Source organism: Myripristis murdjan, chromosome 20 (genome assembly GCF_902150065.1).
Source record: "Myripristis murdjan chromosome 20, fMyrMur1.1, whole genome shotgun sequence".
Taxonomy (NCBI): domain Eukaryota; kingdom Metazoa; phylum Chordata; class Actinopteri; order Holocentriformes; family Holocentridae; genus Myripristis; species Myripristis murdjan.
Window position 1 is genome coordinate 9,617,440 of NC_043999.1, and position 22,782 is coordinate 9,640,221.

At 41.0% G+C, this 22,782-nt stretch overlaps 1 protein-coding gene across 1 annotated transcript; it reads right to left on the reverse strand.

Annotated features, from left to right (window-relative positions):
• Nucleotides 1-1,480: 1,480 nt before the first annotated feature.
• On the reverse strand, nt 1,481-21,238 carry cdh19 (cadherin 19, type 2). Its single transcript, XM_030079835.1, has 12 exons — nt 21,179-21,238; nt 15,938-16,303; nt 15,532-15,826; nt 14,154-14,273; nt 11,969-12,136; nt 10,201-10,391; nt 9,226-9,479; nt 7,779-7,915; nt 7,241-7,362; nt 6,695-6,812; nt 4,935-5,186; nt 1,481-3,442 (listed from the first exon to the last, which is right to left on the reverse strand). The coding sequence occupies exons 2-12, from the start codon at nt 16,235-16,237 to the stop codon at nt 2,925-2,927; spliced, it is 2,475 nt and encodes an 824-aa protein (XP_029935695.1). The 5' UTR covers nt 16,238-16,303; nt 21,179-21,238; the 3' UTR covers nt 1,481-2,924.
• Between the last annotated feature and the right edge of the window lie 1,544 nt (nt 21,239-22,782).

Sequence of the window (22,782 nt, forward strand, 5' to 3'; positions counted from 1 at the left end):
CCTGCGGTCTGCCAAATGAGAGCCCTTATAAAAGACTCTCAAGTGAGCATCACAGCACTTTGTGATGAGTTTGGCACTGCTTTTGAAAGGAAGCACTAAATCCATAACCTGTGCAGGAGAGTAGAGGACAGACACAGTTGACAGAGTGAAATCCTTCACAACGCTGTAATGGACATAATTACATAAAGAAAAGGGCTGTTAGGTTAAATTACCCGTGATATTCACCATGGGTAATGACAAAAATTCAGAAGGTTAAATGACACCAGGAGCTGAATGACTTTAGATGGAGAAGGAATTATAACGGAGCCTTCGTGGGCAAATCCTGCTTCTATAGAAACCATTGTGAGATTATGATTTAGCCTAAAATGCATGGCTCTAATAGATTGTTTCTGACAGTGCTCCACATGGAAGCTATTCAAGCCCACATTGAGCAGCAGCAATGCCTTAAAATTGTCTGGCCAAAGTGGTGTACCTACTGATAGCAGCAGAAGGAAAAACTGTAAAGATCTTAGCAATTTTTTGTCTCCCGTATATTCTCTCTCACCCTGCGTATCCAAACCGCTTCCCACAAGGGTTTGCTTGCACACACAATTCAGTTATATCTTCAGTGAGAACTATATTCTCCCCGGTCTGAACGCTGACCTTCTCAGACAGCAAACAGCCCAATTAGTTGATGAGAAGGGGAGGGGGCTGGACCTTATCAACATGCAATTACCTCCAGTCACCCCCCGAGCAGCCACCCACACAGCTAACTGCAAGCATTTCCCATAATACAGTTGCTAACCAACAAAAAATAAATATATATATATATATTTTTTTAAAGGAACAACCCAGGCATTGTATATCATATACTTTTTCTCCTTTTGCACTCAAACTTCTCTGTTTCTCAAGAGTCTAATTTCCATTCTACATTTCAAATCAACCCCTTGTTCATTTTCTGCCATTATTTTGCTGGTGGTTTGCTGCCAGTCACTCCTGCGCTTTCTGCTGGTGATTGGCTGACATGACCAGTGAGACGGGCTCCCTGGTGATTCACTTGGAAGCAAAAAGCCATGCCACACGGCATAATACTGGTTTAACACCAATATCTAATGGTTACCCTCTGAATATCAGCTTTCACACTTGTTAGGCTACAGCTACTGAGAAAGAAGTCCTTTGTTTTTACAAAAAAAATAAATAATAATAAATAATAATAATAATAATAATAATAATTGCATAGACATAGTCATATCCATGGGAAGTATACTTTATATGAATTCATGATGAGCAATTCAAATACACGTGCCAGTTGTAATGAACCAAAATGCCAAGTGGTAATGTGATGAGATATGAATGATACTTTTGCAAACAGTATCCTCAGAAATGTAAAATTCACAGGTCAGTAAAATATATCAGCCAGTGAGTGTAATACTGTAAAAGCTGTAATAATTAAAGCATTAGTCAAACTGTTCACATGTAATCTGCGAAGAAAAATCCATCCTTTTTTTTTTTTTTTTTTTTTTTTGGCACATTCACTATTCCTCAACCTGTCCCGTCTACTTCTTATTGAGTTCATGATTTCTATCATTTCCAAAATGGCTTTCAACAGCCCCCAGAGGACAGGTGGCAACTTGTTGCATTCAGCTGTGGTTTGTACGTGTGGTTCAAGAGAGCACTAGTGCTAACAGAGTGAGAGCAAGAGAGCAATTTTTTCCAGTCGAGAAAAATTGAAAGTTGTGGCCTTTACAATGCAACACGTCTTGTGGCTGCATTGCATTCTGGTCCACTGAGACCACTGTAATTGAAAAAAATTGGTTTCTCAGCCTCTTTTTCAAAAGATTTGTCCTTGTATTATTGATGTAGCTCAGTGCAAAAATAGTAAGCCTAAAAAGAAGCAGTTGGTGTTTGATTTTGAGAGGCTCACACCAAAACCTGATTTTAATACACCGTACAACTTCAGTTATTAGCCTGGCTTTTATTTGTATTAAACATCAAATGCAAGTGGCCTCTATTTGGGACCTGCGTCTATTCAAGACCTACGTTTCTTTCCTTCTGCACAAAATTAGGCCTATTGCTCAGCATAAACGAGAAAAAATAATCAAAAGATAGGCCTCCCGAGTCTAACTTTCTCTTTTTCTCCTCTGTAGGCTATTTATCTCAAGTTATTACAAATATCAGGCCCAGACTCTGCAGGCGCGTAACTGTGGCATTGTGCATGATTTGAATATCTGATGTAATCCACCTTCTATTACAAACTACCATTTATTTATCCAAACATGAACCCATACCCAGCCAATATTTCCATTGGAATAATTGGGAGCTTACGTTTAATTCAAGTTTTAGGGCATTTCTTGTTGAAGTCGACCATGGGAGTAAGAAAATACACTCAAAAACAAACAAACAAACAAACAAAACTGCATAACCTATTTTTGAATCATGTTAAAGTCACAATGAAATGGCAAGACTTTTTCCAACTTGTTAGCTAATTTTCCATGTTATAATATTTGCCTATTTAACAATAACTGACAATAATTGATTTACGCCCAACTCCTGGAAAACAGTATATCTGCACTGGTGATATCATGCTTAACTAGCAGGGGTGAACAAAATATTCTACCATAAAAGCAACTCATTTTAAAACTCTCTTCCTAGGTGATCACCAATTGTTTTGCACTTTTGAAGGATGACTGTCTGTGTGAAGTCTCACCCCAACATCCTGTTTCAACAGGAAATGCATCAAATTATGGAGGCAAGAGGCTCTCAAAATGCCATTTCATTGTGACTTTAAAATTTTAAGGATGGATTTTCCCATTAAGAGCTGTGGATTTCACAAATGCATGTGTTTGCTTTGCATCTCTCGGCCATTATTGATACTTCACCAGCAAAGGAACAGAAGTGGGCTATCTTGCAAAGACCACGGCCGTTCATAGGATTAGAGGTGTCCTTCAGAAAGTGGTCTCCTCCTCTCCTCCTCCATACCACGGTGTGAGTCTGACTGTGTAGGGTTTAGGGCTGCTAACTGGTTTCTCAACGTCAGGCTCAAAAGTACATGAATCCAGTGAGCTCAGGGACCCCGTGGGAGACCCTGACCCCTCATAAGCATAGGTTCTCAGGCAGTCAAATGGCGGGACGTAAGGATCCTGGTCGGCTTCCGCCAGCCTGTCCATGATAAACTGTCGGAAGACCTCGTCCTCAGGGCCGATAAGGTGGGACTCTCGGAGGGACATCCGTATACTGGCGGCCACATCCTCCCTCCGGAGTCTCCTTTCTCTCCTCCGAGGGTGGGGTCGCATGGGCACAGGCTGGCAGAAGTCCAGGTCAGCCCCTCCGGACCCTGGTTCTCCATAACGCAGAACCTTCTGCGACACCCGCTCAGGCAACTCCAGCTCCTTCACCTCCTCCTCTAGCCCCTCCTGCTGTTTCCGAGTGTGCCTCCTCACCATCAGCATTAAAATAGACAGCACTGAAGACACAGCACAGCGGGAGATAATTACAGTTAAACACCAGGGCATGAGCTTAGTGAGAATAAAAAATCTAGGGTGCTCGTTGGAGCGTGCACTTGGAATGTACAAGTGCACTGAAAATAATTCTGGCCAGTTTTGATTTTGTTGTTATTCGAGGCTGATGCAAAAATCAACAAGAGGGCAAATTAGGCTGTAAGTGATCATTTTAGTTTCAGCTCACACAGAGAGGAAGAATTCGTTTCCATCCCCTCTCACTGCAGAGAATGCTAATAGTGATATAACAATGTGTTTATTTTCTGCCGTTGTTTTCACTGGGTATTGTACTCATCTGAAAGAATGTTAGCATAGTAGGTACTGTCATTAATCTTTCATGTGATGGGCACAGGGACAACACAAAGCAGCCGAGGTCATAATAAAGCTCTTCACTATGCAAACCCATCAATGTCCCAAGATGGCATTGCTACTGATGTATTGCAACCAATATGCTCATTACCAGACATCATTGTTCTGCAAGCATTCAGCGTTCTAAAATTGTGTGTTAAAGGCACGCCGGTGAGTTTTAAAGGGGGGAATTCTAATGGAATGGAAAGTTGTTATTGGCTTTTAACCACACATTTATATACTTGCCAAGATGATGTGAGGTGGAACTGCTTTAGCTCACACTAACACAACAGATCCGCTGAAAAAGAATAATTCTTTTATAACAAAATAGCACTGAAATTCTCACTTGTGTTAAATGTACCATTATAATAGTCACTAAGCGCTTTTTCACAGATGACAATGAGTTTTTGAGAATTTGCCCCACTGGTCACCTCATTCGATATCTGACAAGAGGATTGGAATAAGAAAAAAAAAAAAAATCTGTGTTTTGGTTCAATAGCTCTGTCCACTGTGCATACTAACACTTTACCATACAATATAGTAAGGAGACAAGCATTATTTAGCATTAACATTAGTTTTTTTTTTTGTTTTGTTTGTTTTTAAACAAAGTAGCCTGTAGATTGCACCTAAAAAAACAAAATCTAAATCTTCAACCTCACTAAAGTCCATTAAAACAACTCAAAACTTTATCTCTCTGGAAGCGGGTAAAAGTGAATATGTGCTCTATTTTCTCAACTGTTGAGCATTGTTTTGAACCGATCCCATGAACAAGCTCGTCACATTTGGACGTGTCATTAAAAATGAACAAACCAAGCCGTCTTCGAGCTCTCTGTTCTCTGTGATTACTAAGCATACTTTATGCTGAAGCATTAGCACGCACAACGGACAGAGCATAATGCCGGAGACATCGATGGTTTTGATGCCAGTCCTCTCGTCAGATATTGGCTGAGGAGATCAATGGGCTAAGCTCCAAAAAAAACCCAAAAAAAAAAACAAGTAGGTGTAATCCTTTGAAAATTGGTACATAAGAGCTCTATCAGGAGTTTGATGATGATGATGACGAGGACTGAATATAAATGTACACTGTCTGGGAACCTCCTTCTTCCTCACCTGTGAGTGTGACCAGACAGACCAGTATGCCTAGCAGGGTTTGGAGGCTGACTCCCATCGACAGGGCGAGGGCTTCCACCCCACCGGTGGGGCAGTGACCAGCAGGATGACAGCTGCATACGCTGATGGTCAGAGTGCTGGTGCTGGAGAGGGCCGGTGACCCGCTGTCTGTCACCACCACCGGCAGGAGGTACTGGGTACGATCCTTGCGGGTAAAGGTACTCCTGCGTGCCACAATACCAGCTGTGTTATCTGTAAATAACAATTTCGCGTTAATATCGAGAGGTTCAGGCAGGAATATTTTCAAAAACAAGAGCGGTGCCCCCACAGTGAGAGCTGGTGCTTCAGAGGAGAGCGGAGGGTTCAAAGGTAAGCTGTTTAAAAAGTGAGCTGGCACATGAAATGTGATTCAAGCTCCCTGGAAAACCCGAGGAGCTTGTCAAATCTGATTTTCTGTGTTCGCTAAAATGAAGTTGGGAAGTCTGTTTAAGTTTTTTGGGTGCTCCTCCAAAACTACATCAAGACATCAAACAATAACTTTTGTAGTCAACTATATAATCCATGGCAGATGGAAATACATTTCATTAGTTTCCACTTTGATTGTGAGATTCATTATTCATATCCCCTGCTTGCTGACCGGACTGATATGCCTGCCAAGCTAAACACTGATACAGTCCACTTGCATACATTTGAGTCTAACTTATTCTACACAATGAAACATCTCTGATCGCACCTTCCAACAACACCACTTCTACCATATTCACTATATCTACTATATTTACTGCTCCTTTTCACTGTTCAGCTGTAAGAAAAGTTGGCTGGCCGCTCTGGTGCAATGCCAGGACTTTTTCCATCATCACCCATCTGAGAGGCTCTGAGGTGCGAAATCTGAAAGTGAAAGATGTCATTCCAAAATGTTATTTATGACATCCCTTTTGGGTACCTGAAATTCATCACCCAGTGTCTGAGAAACAAAATAATAATAAAATAATAATAAAATTAAGAAATCAAGAGGATTTGAATCAAGATGATTCCACGATGATGGTGGTTTCACTAGGGTCTTTAAAAATAATGATTGCACTTTCATAATGGCATAATTTTCATGACAGCAATAATTTTATCAGCGCAGGTGTCACTTTTTTCATCTTTTTTTGGAATGAAAGTATTTAATTTGTAGCTAATATTACAATGTAGAAATCATCTCTGCCGTGGCGTCAGAGTTAGAGAGAGTGCAGCTGAGGTTGGGGGCTCAGTGTGGAGTCACACCGAGCCTCTTTGGTGTGGCTGTAAAGGTTCCTGTCTGCTTCTGTCTTGGATTTATGCAGCAGGGCCGCTGATACAATTTCTCAAGGAGATTTCAGCGCGCCACGAGTCCAGCCACCAACTAGGACTTTTATGACGGCTTCACCTGGCTTCATCTGTTCATTTTCGGATTACCCATGATAAATTCGAGAATGCAATGCTAGGTTTCAAATCATATGCTGACTGCCTCCGTGCACCACGTCTCGAGTGTTTCATGTTAACCGAGGAAACACTGTTTGATTCATTTCGTTTTGCAGCTTTGACTCAATTTGCTGATTAGAGCTTAATTGCAACAACTTCTGATGCCACCACATACTGTACTTTCTTTGAAAAAAAAAAAAAAAAATGCACAATAACAGGATGGTATGGATGATATCGGGTGAGGGATAAGGCAGGGAGAGTGATGAATATAGAGGGCAGACGGATTATGTTTGCCTTATAAGCCAACTGAGTGTAACCTTGATTATCTCTGATGGTGAAGTTTGGATTGATGTGCTTCTCAGGGACCATAGAGAAGTAAAAGTGGTGTCCCTCGGCAGGGTCATCTGGATCCACAGCACTGAGCAGCTGAATAAGCTGAGACACACAAAGACACATTACCAGGGAAATATTAATAACACAAGCAGTTTTTTTTTTTTTTTTTTTACATATGCACAGCAGATTTCCAGAAATCCAATAGCAGGGACACAGAAACCCACATATTCAAGGTTGTACCATGAAACGCAGCCTTCATCTGTGCTCTCTTTGAAATGTGACACTCAGAATCTATGATTCAGCAGCACACACAGGCTATAGCCATGTTATGAGAGCATGCTATGCAGCCGTACAATAGTCAAACATTTTCATGTGGGTCACATTACGTTTAAAAAAGATATACTGAATCATATGGTGGCGTGATATAATCCGATATGATACAATATGAGAATTTTTACTGTGCTCGAGGAATTTCTCATTTGAAGGCTGCTACATAAATCATGAATATCAATGCATCAGAATATACATACTTCTCCCGCCTGTGTCCCCTCACAGATATATGGCTGGTAATCTCTTGCAAGCCTTGGCACATTGTCGTTTATGTCCAGCACTTTGATGAACACCGCCACAGAGGAGGATAAATGGTTCTGTGCTGCAGTTGTGAAGATAGACATTTGCAGGAGTCCACTGGGTGCATGTATCATAAATGCTTTGTAAAGGCTTTGTCAAAATAATACTTAAGACTGATAAATGTTTCTCTGTTCACATCTTCTTGAAACACAACTGTGGCAAAAAAAAAAAAAAAAAAAAAAAAAAAAAATCGGGCACTGGTGTTTCAGTGTTACTCTACAAAGCAAGGCAGCAGAGTGAACAGAATGAGAACTAAATAGTAAATCCTTTCATGGGAGTTTAAGGTTTTTCTTCATTCCAGACAAAGATTTGCCATCAACACGCTGCTGCGAGACATACAGCGCTCTAGACAGGCTTCTCAGATAACTGGAGGTAGATGTGCTTTAAGTTGGGCCTATCACCAGGATGTTATTGTATAGGACAGGAAATTGGCCTTACTTGTTTCCTTGGCTGCAACAGTCAGATTGTGCCAGTTTGACGTCTCCCGGTCCAAAGGTTTAGCAACTGTTATGGTTCCGTTGTTTAGGTCTATTTTGAAAGCTTTTGTGATATCACTGCTTTTGTCAATCGAATATCTAGAAGAAAAATCACCAGGACACACATTTAGCAAGCCAGGTTTTCTCTCGGCAAACAAAGCATTGTGATACCATGGGGAGATAAATTAGGCAAACTGCTCAATTTTTTTTTTTCATCTGCTGACAGATATCCAATAAAGAGAATACACACAAGCCAAAATGATAAGACAGCAACAACACCATCGAAACAAAACACCTTCCAAAAGAGAAATAGACACGCGTCTTGAAATTTCCCCCCTCTTTTGTAACTGAATAGCATCCTCGGTTTGATCATAGACTTTTTCATATGACAAAAAGTGAGCACCTACGACAGTGAAACAAAATGCCTCGTAAACAGAGATAAATAGGTTACCTTTATTCAGTCTTTTTTTGAATTGAATATTTTGCGTCTGTCTGCGGATGGCTCATGTGGCAAAAAAGCAAGGGCTTAAGAATATAGTTATTTAGTTGCCCTTTAAAAAGTTAAAATCAGTCGTAAACCAAGTAGAAATGTTTAAGCAAGAGATATTTGCCTCATTGCACAAGTTGTTCACCCCACCATCCTTTTTCGCCCATTAAAATAAGTGATTATTCCACCACGGTGATTTAGGATAAACAAGAATGAAAACAGACTGAGTAATGACTCATGTCTTTGAGCCACTTTGTTGATAACGACACGGAAAATAAGCCAATTTGACCTAAGCAAACTTAATCATATTTACTAGAATTGTGGAATCACCTAAATGTCAGATTGAATTTATTTTCTCAGTATGACAATGTCACCAAAGGACCACTAATAGAGGCTAGATTGTGGATGATATGCAGCACCTGCCACTCTTAAGCTCTGCTGGGGTGGACTACAGGCACCAGTAGTGCTGCTGTCTCCTCTGCAACGTGCCCCACTTGCAAATGACTGCAAATCTCAATTCCATATGCCACCTCGTATGGTGCTTTATTACATTCCTACGTCCTAGCCGCGTCGCTTTGTGATAATACCACGGCAATAGATAGAAAAGCCTGTGAGGTATAAAAAATCGTCATGATTTATTCAGCAGGACTCATTTCCTACTAAAGTAATATGAGATAAATATGACCATGTACGGGGTATCCACAGAGATCAAGGGTAAAAATGGATGCACCGAGCCAGTAACACTATTTGAAATGGAATGATTTTTCACCCTGTGGAGGAAGCTGTCTAGGGCAGACTGTCTAGGGATGTTCCACCCCCTCCCTCCAACCTCCAGCCTGGGTATCTACCTACTTATTCTCATATTGGCAGTTGGGTGACATATGCCATTCTTCCAGGTGACTGTTTGGAGGGGTCATATTACCTGATGGGGCTGTTGACTGTGTCAGTGTCTCTGGCGCTGACGCTGCCAACCACCGTTCCCACCGCCGCGTTCTCTGGAACTTTCCACTCGTAGACCGCGGCGACGAAGACAGGAGGCTCGTCCACATCCTCAACAACAATCTTGAGTGTGGTCCTGTCCCTGAACTCGTCAAAACTCAGAAAACGGGTGTCCACGTGGTCGTTGACTGCCTCTGCCGCCATAACAAATCGCCTCTTGCTCTCATAGTCCAGAGGCTGTGGGAAAAAAAAAAAAAAAAGGTTATTGGGTGATAGAAGCCATTTTCCGATCCATTTTGATACTAGGTTTATTATTAAGATGCCACTCTGGCGACGGTAAGCAGAAAACACATCAAGAGGTATAATTTGCACCAAAATAAATTGGTGGTAAGTATGTAAAAAAAAAAAAAACAACTTTGCAAATGTGTTAAATTGTGTTTAAAATACATTATTATTGTGGTGAGTGCTGGACATGACTAAGACTGGATGCTGAAAAAGGTTTTGTCGATGTCAGTAAGATGCCAGCTGTGAGCAAGCACTTAAATAATGCTGCATTTTCGATTAACATTATGATACTAGTAATAAGAAAACAGCATGCAAACCATTAGCGTATTCCCAAAATGATTCAGTCTCAGCTAAGAGTCAATAATGTGATTTTTTTTTGTGTGTGTGTGTGATTATCACAGGACCATCTAAATTGAAATCCCCTGTGCAATACAGGGAAACATGCTGTATCAAGTATGTATGATAATGTGACGTTCAAGAGAAAAACAGAAAAACTGAAGGTCTCTGACAGCCAAAAGGTTCATATTTTTGATTTATACCTAAAGGTATGTTGTTTTGTTTTTCACTTTTTGAAAATGTTTAAACCTGTCATTGAAACAATAAATAGAAATGAGGGCTGCAATCATTTGACTACAGAAAAAAATATCAGCCAAACTATGCAGAGCCAATTTACCTTGGCCAGGAGAATCACCCCCTCCTGAGTCACGGGGTCTGTTTGAATTGTGAATGTGGCACTCTCCTCCAGGTCTTCCTCCAGCGTGTAGGTCATTCTGGCGTTGATACCAACATCTCCATCTTCTGCCATGATCCTGCCCACCATGGTGCCCACTGCTGCATTTTCAGGGACGGCAAAGGTGTACAGGTCTGCAAAAACAATGGATTCCAAATTATCAATTAGTAGAATGGGATATCAAACAGAAAACGCAAACTGTGTGATCCCAAAGAGCTACTTCTGCAATACACAATATACAAGATATGTTTTCAAGGGTGTTCTGCAAAGAAAAAAACACCAGCAATGACAACAATTATAATAATAGTAGTAGTTGTAGTAATAATAATGATAACTAGAAATAATAAAAAGTCAAATTTCCTGAAGCAGTTGCAGGTGATTGCTGTGCAACAATGCAGGTGAATAGGTGGTGCCTGTTAAATGCAATTCTCTTGTGGTTAATAGGTGGTTACTTAGGTGTTTAAGATGCAGGCGAGTTTGTTCATACGTAGTCGCAAGGGTTTACTACAGTTAAGTGCTATGTAGCTGTTAGATAGCTGTCCTTTACATGTGAATGCTACTGTAAAATATATCTGGGGCCGACACTACAAAGTAGACTAGTTATGCAGACTGGCCAGATACTACAACTTTAACTTCTCATGCATTATAATTATTATTATGGTTTTCAAAGATTATTTTTCGGCATTTCTGCTTTACTCAATAGTGAGGGTAAGGGTGGTTGCTAGGATGTTGCAATCACCATACAAAAGCAATAAATACATTTTTTATTGTTATAAATAAAGGAGTGAAAACATAAAGTTTTCCTCACTGAAAGCTTGTCGACAAAACTGGACAGTAAGTTGTTAATAGCTAGTCAAGAGAGTCTGCTATAGTCTTAAAAATGATAAGAACGGAGAACATTGTGGTGGAGGGTCAATTTGTGTGAGTCAAAGATAAGTTGTGGCAACTCCACATAATCCCGGCCTAACTCTAATAAGAAGATGAGAAAATGTGATTGTGTCTTCCAGCAACTCTATTTGGATGACTGCCACAACTGGGAGGAACTCAACAGGCAAGCAGCTGCTCCTGAAAACAATATCCTACACTGATAATAATTTAGAGGAGCAATTATGTGACATAACAGAGGGCGCAGGTCAGATCAAATGGTGGCCATATTCACAAAGCCTTTCGGTGGAGTATGGAATCCATGAAATACAGCAGCAAGAGCAATGAATGCAAGTGTGACATTCATAGTTAAAAGCATCATCCTTGTTTTCTCATTTCTGCAGAATTGATTTCTTCCCGGGGCATTCATTTAGTGGGGTTTATCTCTGAGCAGGCCAGGTTTGTTTCCAAAGGTCATGACAAATGTCCTTTCATGTGTGAATGATTAAATTCATCCAGTGGGCTTAAGCAACACACATACACATCCACGCACAGACGAACTGAACTATCACATCCTCATCTCTTCCCTCATCTCTCTCTCACTCTCCCTCTCATTCTCTGACTTTTTTAATTTTGGCTGCGGGCTGAATGACAAGTTGCATACAGCAGGATGCAGAGCTTGGCAGCGCACGCCACCCACCAAAGCCGGAGAAGTGTGATCAAATAAATACCTCTCAGGTGTACTATTAAACATGTCCTCGCGGCGTGCCACGCTTTGTATTTCTCCATTGATTCTATAATTGTGAATGGCCCAGCAGAGTGTCAGTTAGTGATGAGGGTGACTCACGATGCTGGAATGTGGGCCCGTTGTCGTTGACATCAGTCAGGCTGACGGTGACTGTGGTGGAGGAGGTGTAGCCGCCGCTGAGGCCCAGCATATCCTTCACCTGCACCACCACCAGGTACTGATCTCGAGCCTCGCGGTCCATATTGGGCCAGGATGTCACAATGATGCCTGGGGGTGGAGGAAAGCGGATGTGGGATACAGAGAGAGAATAAGAGAGGGGGAAGGAAGACACAGGGTTGGGTTCATTATTTCCCTCAGACGGCAGCCTGGAGGGACCATGTGCTTAGTCGAATGTATGTGTCATGTGTCTGTGTGTGTGTGTGTGTGTGTGTGTGTATCTGTCCACAGAAACTCTTGCATACCACTGGGCCTCAGTCTAATCAGTCTAATTTATTTGTGCACATTGACTGCACACTGCAAAAACTCAAAATCTTACCAAGAATATTTGTCTTATTTCAAGTCAAAATGTCTTATTTCTAGTAAAAATATCTCATTACACTTAAAATAAGACATGATCACGTCAGAAGAAACTTGTTTTTAGACAATTTTCACTTGTTTCAAGTGAAAATTCAGTTGAAACAAGTGGAAATATGCTTGTTTCATTGGAAAAATTTGCCAGTGGAACAAGTGAAAATTCACTTGAAACAAGTGAAAATTAGCTAGTGAAAATAAAACAAGTTTAAAAAACAAGTTATTTCTTAGGTGATCGTGTCTTATTTAAAGTGTAATGAGATATTTTGACTAGAAATAAGACATAATGACTTGAAATAAGACAAATATTCTTGGTAAGATTTTGAGTTTTTGCAGTGCATGATCAAGAAATCCTCATGGTTCCCTTTTTTTTTTTAAGTTCTTTCCTCTAGGGACAACTAATTATGGAAATGTTAGTTGGCGGCATATATTCACTTTGAAATTGACGTTTTACATCATTGGACTTGGAATTGTTCCTGTCCAGATTTGCACGCCAAGGTAAGACAATTGTGGCTTGCATTCATTCAAACAAACATGACAGCACTGTGGCCATTTGAACATTCAGTGATGTCAGCCAGCAGCAGAAATGACTTTGACTTATCACTTATGGTCTGTATATAGTCTCCCCTTCATTCCACTTCTCTCATGCATACACACTGGACACACAACCTGCCCTGCACTTCCTGTTCGCCACCCACATGCCCACAGATACGCCTGGTGAGGATCTGAACTCTAGTGAGTGTACTCCTGTAGTTAAGACAGCATCAAGTACATCTGTGGGTGTTTTTCTTTGCCTTTTCCAAACACAAGTAAACAATGTTTTCCTCAAGAAGTCTGCAAGAGTGCCATATGATGTGCAGTAAAATGATGCCATGGTAAACTTGAGCTCTGTAAACTAAATCAGCACACACACACACACACACACACACACACACAAATCAACTATAGAGGGATTTCAGAGGACATAACACACCTTCTGGCTAACAAAATGGAGGTCCTCAGCTCTGGGCAACAGTGGCTGTGAACAGCTGGTTGCATTTGTACAACTTGGCTCAGAGTTAAGCAGGCATGCTTAATTTCTGTGCTGTTTTTTTGACTGGGAATTTATCTTTTCACCACTGACTCATTTGACTGATTTTGTCACACTATCTGGCCACTGTCTTGTTGTAAACACATCTAATTTACACATTAGCTTGTATATCAAGAGGAAACAGTCATTAGTAGTGGCTTAGCTGGGTAAAGATCCATCAAAACAGCTGCCTGTCCAGGTTAAATAAGGTGAATTTTCTCAGGTCAACTCACAGGTTATAGTGCTATAGAATAGAATCTATAGGAATCTGGTGTTGCCAGCTGCCAATTGCCAATTATTGGCAATTATTGGCAATTAGCGATATATGTGCAATTTTCTAGACAATGAATAATTACCCCTTACAACATAGAGGTCATAAATGGTATCTACATTTGTTGAAAGTTGATTTAAGAAATAAAGTCACGAGGGAAAGGTCCAGAAAAGTTGGAAATGAATCTATCTTTTTTTCATAACATTACTAAATTGACCTGCACACCCACATGACAGCAGTCTGCTAAATTTTCAGACATTATTTGTGTGTAACCAGTGGCCCTCCATCTCGGCAAAAGCCACGGTTGCTGGGAGATTTGTGATGCAACCGCAAAGCCCCAATTCATCACGACCATGAAGTGAGAGCCTCGGTACCTGTCTTCGCCTCCACGGAGAAGTAGGGCTCCCCCTGTTGGATGGAGTAGATGAGCTTGGCGTTGTTTCCGAACATGGGATCGTCAGCATCTGTGGCTGTCACCTGGGTCACCGTGGTCCCTGTGGATGGGGGGGGGGGGGGGGTAGAGTAAGGTGGAGATGGGGGTGGTGGAGCGCGGGGGTGGGGGGTGGGGGACGGATCACACACAGGCAGAGTTAGCTCAGGCAGCAGTTCCAGTCGACGGGGAAATAAAGTGATTATGCCACAGTCCCGCAGGGTCTGTCTGTCTCGCTCAGGGGGGAGCTGTGGAAATGGAAGGCGGGGGGGGGAGGGTAGGGGTGAGTTTGAGGTGGGGGTGGAGGGGGTTGGGGAGGGGGAGGTTGTTGACGAGGAGGCGGGGGTGGGGAGGTAGCAGTGGCCTTTCACAATTCACTGAGGCTGTGCAGGTGTGCGTGACAACCTCTCCAGCCCTACAGTGACATCTTTCTCACTATCCACCTGCCCCTCCATTTCTCTCTTTCTCAGTCTGATTCACCCTGTCTGTTCCTCTTTTGCTCTCGCACTTGCGTTCTCTCTTACTCTCTCGAATACTCCGAACCCTTTTTCTCTGCTATCCCTTTTCGCCATATCCTTCTCCTCACCTTCCCTCTCTATCTTTCCCTCTTTCAGTCTTCTTGTCTATCTCGTTCTTTTTTCCAGTGAGCACTCTGTCTTTCTCTATCTCACAGGCAGAGACTTACCCCGGCGTTTCTTATTCTCAGCCCCCCCACACTCTCTCTACCCTTCCCCTCTCACTTTTTTCCTTTCCAGTCAAATGCATTATGATTTATTACGAGAGAGATATTATACTGCAAAAGCAGATTACATATAAATTGAAATGGTAATGTTTGTGGTATGAAAGGCCAGTAGTTATAATATCATTATTTAAGAAAGAAATTCATCCATAAAGGCATCTCATTTATGATACCAAATCCAATACTTTTAACTTCCTGAAGGGGGAGAGACAAACAGGCACTCAAATACCCTTTGTTCATTTTCTTCATTCCAGATTTTAGATAATGTGGAAATTTAGTTCAATGTGGGTCCTGTGCAAGCAACATTTCAAGTCAATAACGACTTTTTATCTGAGCACTGGAAAATGTTTTTGAACTTTTATTGAGTTCAAAAACTTGAAATACACAATTCATTGGCAGCCAGTCATGAAAGTATAGCTGTATGATTGGATCTTTATTAACGCAAAAAACGCACAAATCCGAAAACAGATCCCATCGTATCTTGATGTTGAAGGTGACCAGTCTGTCAAAGCTATAAGATTCATACTGTGCTGCTATATTTTCATTTCTAGGTCAAATTTCTTTAGCCTTTTCTCAGACGTACCAGTTGGACACATTTCGGGTATGCTGGACACGTAGGGTTCGTTCTGGAACTGTGGGACGTTGTCATTGATGTCCTGCACCTTGATGATGAACTCAGACTGAGGCTCCACCGGTTCATTGGACCTCCTGTTGATAGCCTGGGCCTGGAGAACGTAGTAGGCCTTTTCTTCGCGGTCAAGCTTCTGCAGCGTCCGGATCTCGCCGGAATACTCATCTATCTCAAACACATCTCCAGCGCCTTCCCCCGATAAGATGTACTTGATGGAAAATTCACCACGGTCATAGTCAGACTTCAGCTGGAAAAGGACAGAAGCAAGCACTACTTTATAGGTAAGTAGAAAACATGCAGTGTGAAAAGGCATTGCCAGTATCAAGGACATGGAGGGCATTCAGATCTGAAGAGGTACCTGGCCAATAACGCGAGGAGTGGGATCTTCCTCAGGGACAAACAGCTGTTTCCAGATCCAGCCTCTCTTCAGGCGACGGTGCAGATGAGCGGACCCCTGGGCCAGTTGTTGGGCTTCCAGACCCGGGGTACCTCTCATATCACTCAGCACCCAGCCAGGAATCATGGAAAAGACAGTCGCCATGGCCAAAACACTCGATGCACTCATTCTTACCGTCCATCCTTGCATGTCCTCTCCAGTTCCCATGGTTAGCGAGCAGAAGATGAAGGTGTTAGAGGTACGATAAAACCATTCCTTCATTCAACAGCGCAGTAATTCACCACATCCCATCTTGTCAAAATGTGGCTTCTGTGCATGTTCATATCTCTGTGAAATGAAAGTAAACACTTTAATTGACTACTAAAGTGAGAATTTTCCAACAGCACACATGGTAACACTAAAATATGAAGGAAAGTAAAACTGTGGGCGCAATCTATTTTGACACATTATGTTTCACTCCAGAAAGCTATTTATACATTTGGAGGTAGGAAAAATGTCAATTATCGATTTTGCAATGAATATTTTTAATGTATTTTGGATATTTTGCATTGTAGTCCTGGTTTAATCACATTTTTTAAAATGCTGGAAATGAAAAATACTGCACATACAAATCCTTGTCATATTAAATATTTTGTAAATTAAGTGCACAGAAGGCAATTCCAAGTTGTCACTTTTTATATGCTGAAGATGAAAAATAAGGGAGAGATTTTCACCTTCATTTTGCAGTCTATTACACAGTGCTTTTTCTGTCTTAACAAGCACTGCATTAGAAATGTTAGGTTAAAGGCAACTGTGATAACTGTCACAACTTTCGGCCAAAATAAGGCAAGAAAGCTAGGCCAGAAATGAATTTTAGGCTACAAGAGAGACAAGCCCTTTGTCTGCATTCATCCCTCATTTTTTTGCATTCTGCAATCCAGTGTAGGCAGATGAAAACAACCCTCTGTTTTGAATTCAAACAAGGGCCTGTATTGTGTTTCATGGGTGAGCAGGGCCCTGAACATCATTCCTTAAGCATGACACTGCACTCTGCAGCTGACTAATGAAGACTACTAATTAGATCAATGTCTGCCCAGACATGGAAAACAGAGACACATGCCTCTGACAAACTATGATTAGAATCGATGCTGCAATTATATTGTGCACCAAGAGCAGGGTCAAGAGTGTAAGGACAAAGAAAGTCAGACACCAAATTAGACATTAGTCGATAGCACCAGCACAACTACAATATCTTGAGTCGGCATCCGAGTTACAGTAGACACAGCTTAAACCTCAGCAAATTACATCCATGTTACTGTAAACTATGTGAGGGGATAAAAGTAAACTATGGTGTCCTCTGGCAACCTCTTCTTCTCCTTTCCACCATGGCAACCACAACCATCCAGAGTCAACTTCTTACAAACATCAGTGTCACTGGCATAGAGACTAACACCACATCCCACTGACTTTGCTTTGTTACCAAGGGTGATCACTACTGTTTGGGGTTGTCTAATGACTTCCCTTTGCCATTTTGGAAATCTGTGATTTGTCCCATGAATAATGGAAATCTGCAGTATTTTCATTTTTGATAGAATGGCTGGGTTGGTTTGTAATTGTGGATGCTCTTTTGTAGTGCTATCATGGTAGATTTTTTTCCCCTATTGTGTCTGAAAAGTACACAAATTATTTGTCTAGACATAACCAAGAGACAACCTGGACCAACATAGCTGAATTCCAGTATAACAATAGTATAGACAATAATATTTGCACCAAAGCTAGTCGTCACAAAATAAATAATTTCAAGCCATTTAAACTATTTTTCTGACACTGCAATGCGAGCACAACAAAACATGCTGTGGCACTTTGCTGGATCCTTTTATCCAAAGTCTGTTTTAGTACCACAAGTGCATGCATTTTTAGCTTGGGTGGTCCACATGGGAATTTAAGATCTAAAGTGTAAGATACAGCAGGGAAACAAGTTATTTCAGCAGTTATAGCAGTGGCAGTATTAATGCTTTAACAGCTCATAATGGTCATGTTTAATCTTGTAAAAGTAAATTAGCTGTCAGTGTCCATTTGTAATGAAGTGGGAAAATCAATTACTAATGCCGGCTTTCGTTTTTGAAATTCAATTTCGATGCAGCATGTGAATGAGAGTACGTGTTTGTGCTTATGTATGTCTTTACAGGCCGTATTCATATCTTCGAGTATTGTGGAGTGACATTCCAATTAGTGGCCAGTGAATCGTGAGCTGTTGTGGTCTTTCATAGGGCTGCCAAGCACGCGCCCAAAACGCCTTGAGCCAAATCTAGACAACCGCCCCGATGATGTTACTCTGAGCAACTCCTCAGCTGCCAACATTTAACATCTCACAAGTAGTTTGCCTAAAAATCTGCCAGGGGTAAGTCTTTCACTGCTGTGGCTGGAATTATGTCCAGGTCAACAGATCAGTTCAGGTGCCAATTTAACAATATGAGCCTTTCTAGAAATAAGTGATGAAATTCTGGTGAAATAATGGGTATACCACACACAGGGTCCCAGGTCTGTAAATAGTAAAAGTGTCAGGAAGGATGTTGAACATACATCCATGTGTGACAGCTGCGTTGATTGTGCCTCCTGTAAAAAATAAAATAATTGTGACCCTGACAATAGCTGATTTAAACAGCATTTAAATATAGTGGTAGCTCAGCTGCAAGCAAGGTTTTCTTATTACTGTACATGTCCTTAGGTTATCACATACAGGTGCATCATTTCCAAACATCAACAGGATCTAAAAATAACCCAGAGAAACATTGTTGAGCTCGGTGGTCAATTTTCTATTAGAAATTCTCTTTTTTCATGACTGGCTTCAGTACATGCAGAGCGCCCTGTGGTTGACAGCCATTCATTACCTCTAATAGGCCTTCCTCCCATTTCCAGACCTCCTGCAGCCTGTATATACACTGCTCTACCACATGACAGAGTGAGAATGAGCTGCGGTCTCACAATGTTAAGCACTAGATGCGCTGAGACCGTCACATTATTTTCGTATATGGTGATGTGTTCAGCCTAATAAAATGTAGCTCCGTTGCAGAAATGATCGCAGGATGCTATGAAAATGCATCTAATGTGCCAATACAAATGCTCAAATGCTGTGAGGGGTGCACACTTGACATTGTGGATTACACCTCAATGTATATGCAAATTTTAGTTGTATGTTAATGTCTTCCATGCAGCCGTTTACAGAGCTGGTAACACCTGAGCTGTCATTTTAAGGTGACACGATACAATAATAATGAATAAAAAATATTTAGGAAATTTGAAAATGCCTACTGTTGAAATTGTGACTTTGAGCCTAAATACATCAGGCCTCTAATATCACTATAATTTGCAATCCTGAGAGGAATCCATCCATTAAACATCATTCATTTCCTTAAGCTCACCCCTCTGAGACAAAACGTCTGGTAATTGGTCATTGGGGAGCTCATATTGGGACTTCTTGTTTACTGTTCAGCTCCATAAAACAATAACACTGACGTCTACTGTACATCTCCTAAATCAGGACCCCAAACGAGCCCAGAGACTGAGCTAAAACAACAAGGGAATGTCACGCTATCATGTACTTGTTAGAAGTAATTTGTTTGTGATTTTATTATGTGCAGTAGTGGAAATCATTACTGTTTAGGAATGCGTCATGAATTTCTGTTGACATTTATCAGTGATGCCACAACACCCTGTTATTTGCCTGCTCTCTTTTTCCTCTAAACAATAAATTGATACTGCCAAAGTTATTACTCAAGAGTAAAAAGGATTTCAGTGGATAAAACTATATGCAATTATCTACCCAGACATTTAAAGACTTCATTAGTGTGATGAATGGAGGTTTGCAACACAGCATGTTTTTGTCGAGTTTAAAGTCACTTGTCTATTTTATTTTGTTATATTCTTTCAAGACCCCCGCCACCCCCGACCCCAAAAGAAACAAAGATACTCATCTCTAGAGTATACATTAAACATTATACTGAGTCAAGAAGAGATTTATAATGAGCAAATAAACCCAAGTTAGTCCTCATTAGTCGATTGAGGTTTTGTATTTTAAAGACAAACACTTGTTGCAAAATATTTCTGCTTTCTGGTAATGGAGAATAACACAGAAAATAATGCTATGATGATTTTTTTTTCTTAATCATTTTAAAACAGTGCTGTAAGGTCAATCTAAAAGGTGTATTTAAGTTTGTTAGAATATATTTGTAAAGGTCTGAGCTTGCAGTATCCACAGCATGGCAATGTTCACTTCCCCAGTCATTGTGAGCCCTGTGCTTGAGAAGATAATGCCACGTCATGTCAGCCGCTTTCATATCACTGTAAAATAGGTTGATATGTGGTGTTTTTTGTAAAGGTTTTCTCATTAGATGCTGTACAAAGAATGGATTTTGCACATCATTGTTTACTGCCATCATATTACTGGGCCCAAATGATGGACAGACATTTCATTTCCATGTGAGGACCGTGCAAACTGTCCCTCAATCTGACTCCTTCAAACACTGAATGGTCAATGACTCTCTAAAGCAAAATCCTTCCCTAAATTTCCCAAGGACTCTCAAATGAAGTAGCTGGCACTGAAAACTCATTTTGTGTTGTTAGATAGGCCTGCTGCTAGCATTGAGAGGTAAGGCAGTCAAAGTCAGAGTAAAAAGACAAATAAATGTCAGTAGTGGGGCCTTGAGTGGTGTTTTAATTCACACTTTTAGAAAAATCACAATTCACACTACTTTACTGTATTTGAAACCTAATTAAACCTCACTTGGTTCAAATTTTCCCATCCACAATAGTTAGTTAAAACATCTTAGCTTCTTATTTCAGAATATGTATGTCACCAAACACCAGCAGTCAGCCCACATTACAAAAAAAAAAAAATCATCATTTTTGGGCAGCTTACATTTTTAACTCATGTTAAAATAAACGAACAGAACATAATACAGCACACTTTAAGAGTCTTTTCACAGCTGAAACTTTACAAGGCAAATACAAAGAAATCTCTGGACTAATTAAGAAATGGTTTTTGCTCAACCTGATAGCTATTATGAATTTCAGCTGCTCTGCCGGTGTATCTATTCCCCATTTAAATTACGTACCATTTTACTCTTTTTATTCCTCCACATTGTGTCCTAGACTATGTATTAAAAGTGCCAGAAAGATCTAGTCTGTTACAGGATGCACAGCAGCATCCAGCACCGCACCCACCTGTTTGTGTGATTCTGCTGTCCCTCAGGCCACTTGTCACCAACCGCTGTCAAGAGAGATCATCACGGGGTATAAGAAAACACAATCTGCTTAACTAAATACCCTGGTACTGGAAAGCAATTCAGCCACCACAATAGTAGGAGCAAATGTGCGTGGTTCTCACAATGCGTAATCCCCTCCACTGACGACCTCCCCTTTTCTTCTTCTTCTCTCCCCTTTTCTGTCCTTCTCAAACTTCCCGGGGAAGAACAAACACTAGCACTATTGTCTGGGCTCACATCTGAACACTGCTGAACACTCGGGGCCTTCATTGCCATGCAAATAGTCAGAGCCCAGACTTACAAATGGATTTCTATCTTTTTGCCCTCGCTCGCTTTCTCGCTCCCTTTCTGTGAACAATCCCGCACTTATTAGAGCCTAGCTGGAAGAGAAGGATGGCAATTCATCTACTGTAAGAGCACTTTTTCTGATAGTGATAAGAAGGCAACAGTCTGTTTTTTGACATTCAAACCAAGGCAGCGTGCTCTTCCTGAATGTCTTGTATAGATATGTGCACATTTAAAAATGGACCTCTCATGACCTTGAGTTGCACAATCGCATGTGTTTGGACTTGGGTTCTCTGAGAGAGACTGTTTGCCTATTGTGGAGGTCCCAAACGGTCTCTGATTTTTACCCCTAACAATCACTGTGGTCAGTCCAATTACGATGCATTTACAATAGCCGATGACACTCATTTTTACTTTGACAACCAAATAACCTTTTGGGTAAAATTCCCAACGTGAGCTGGGAGATTTATTGCAGTTCTTCTCATACACACTCTGAAATACCAACCTCTGAGGGCTAATTACATTCCTAAACAATGCTAATAGATTCAATCATTAGAGACGTCTGAGAGGGGCGAGCTAGCATTGTCAGGAGCCTCCAAAGTGGCAGCTCTAGCCTTCATCTAGAGCCTGTGACAGGGTGGAATTTGTTATTTTGTAAGTTCAGATTAGTTCCCCCTGTGAACTCCATGACTCCCATTCTGATTCCATATCAAATAGAGAAATGTCAGGACCTGCACTGTGACATTTAAAACCCCCATTGTAGACCTTGTCTAATTGAGCTTCCCTCATTATAATGATGGAGTATAGACCAACAACTGCAAGCGAACATCAGAGATGAAAGCTATGGTATAGTGTCGGCGAAATGATTTCCATTCCTGCTCCCTTCTTCTCTCCAAATGTAGGAATGTGACTGAATATCTTTCAGTCTTCAGTGACATTTCATGGCTGTCACATAATGGGCACACAGCGATGGCCAACATATTCACAACAGGGTAAAGGTGAATCTGGTCAAAATTAGGATGTACCATGATGTCATATTATATAATGTGGTGTAAGCTACAGTGAGGACATAGGCTTATATATCCTGTTTGTTTCATTATCAGTGAACACATTGTGTTCTCACAGGACCCACAAAGAGTAAAAACTGCCTCTGACATTAAATAAATCATTATAGCGTGGGGTGCTTTGTTATTTTTTAACATATTTCTCCCCAATGTTGTCCGATTTTGATTAATGTTCTCAAATTCCCTTTGAATAACAAGTTTTATTCTCATTAAA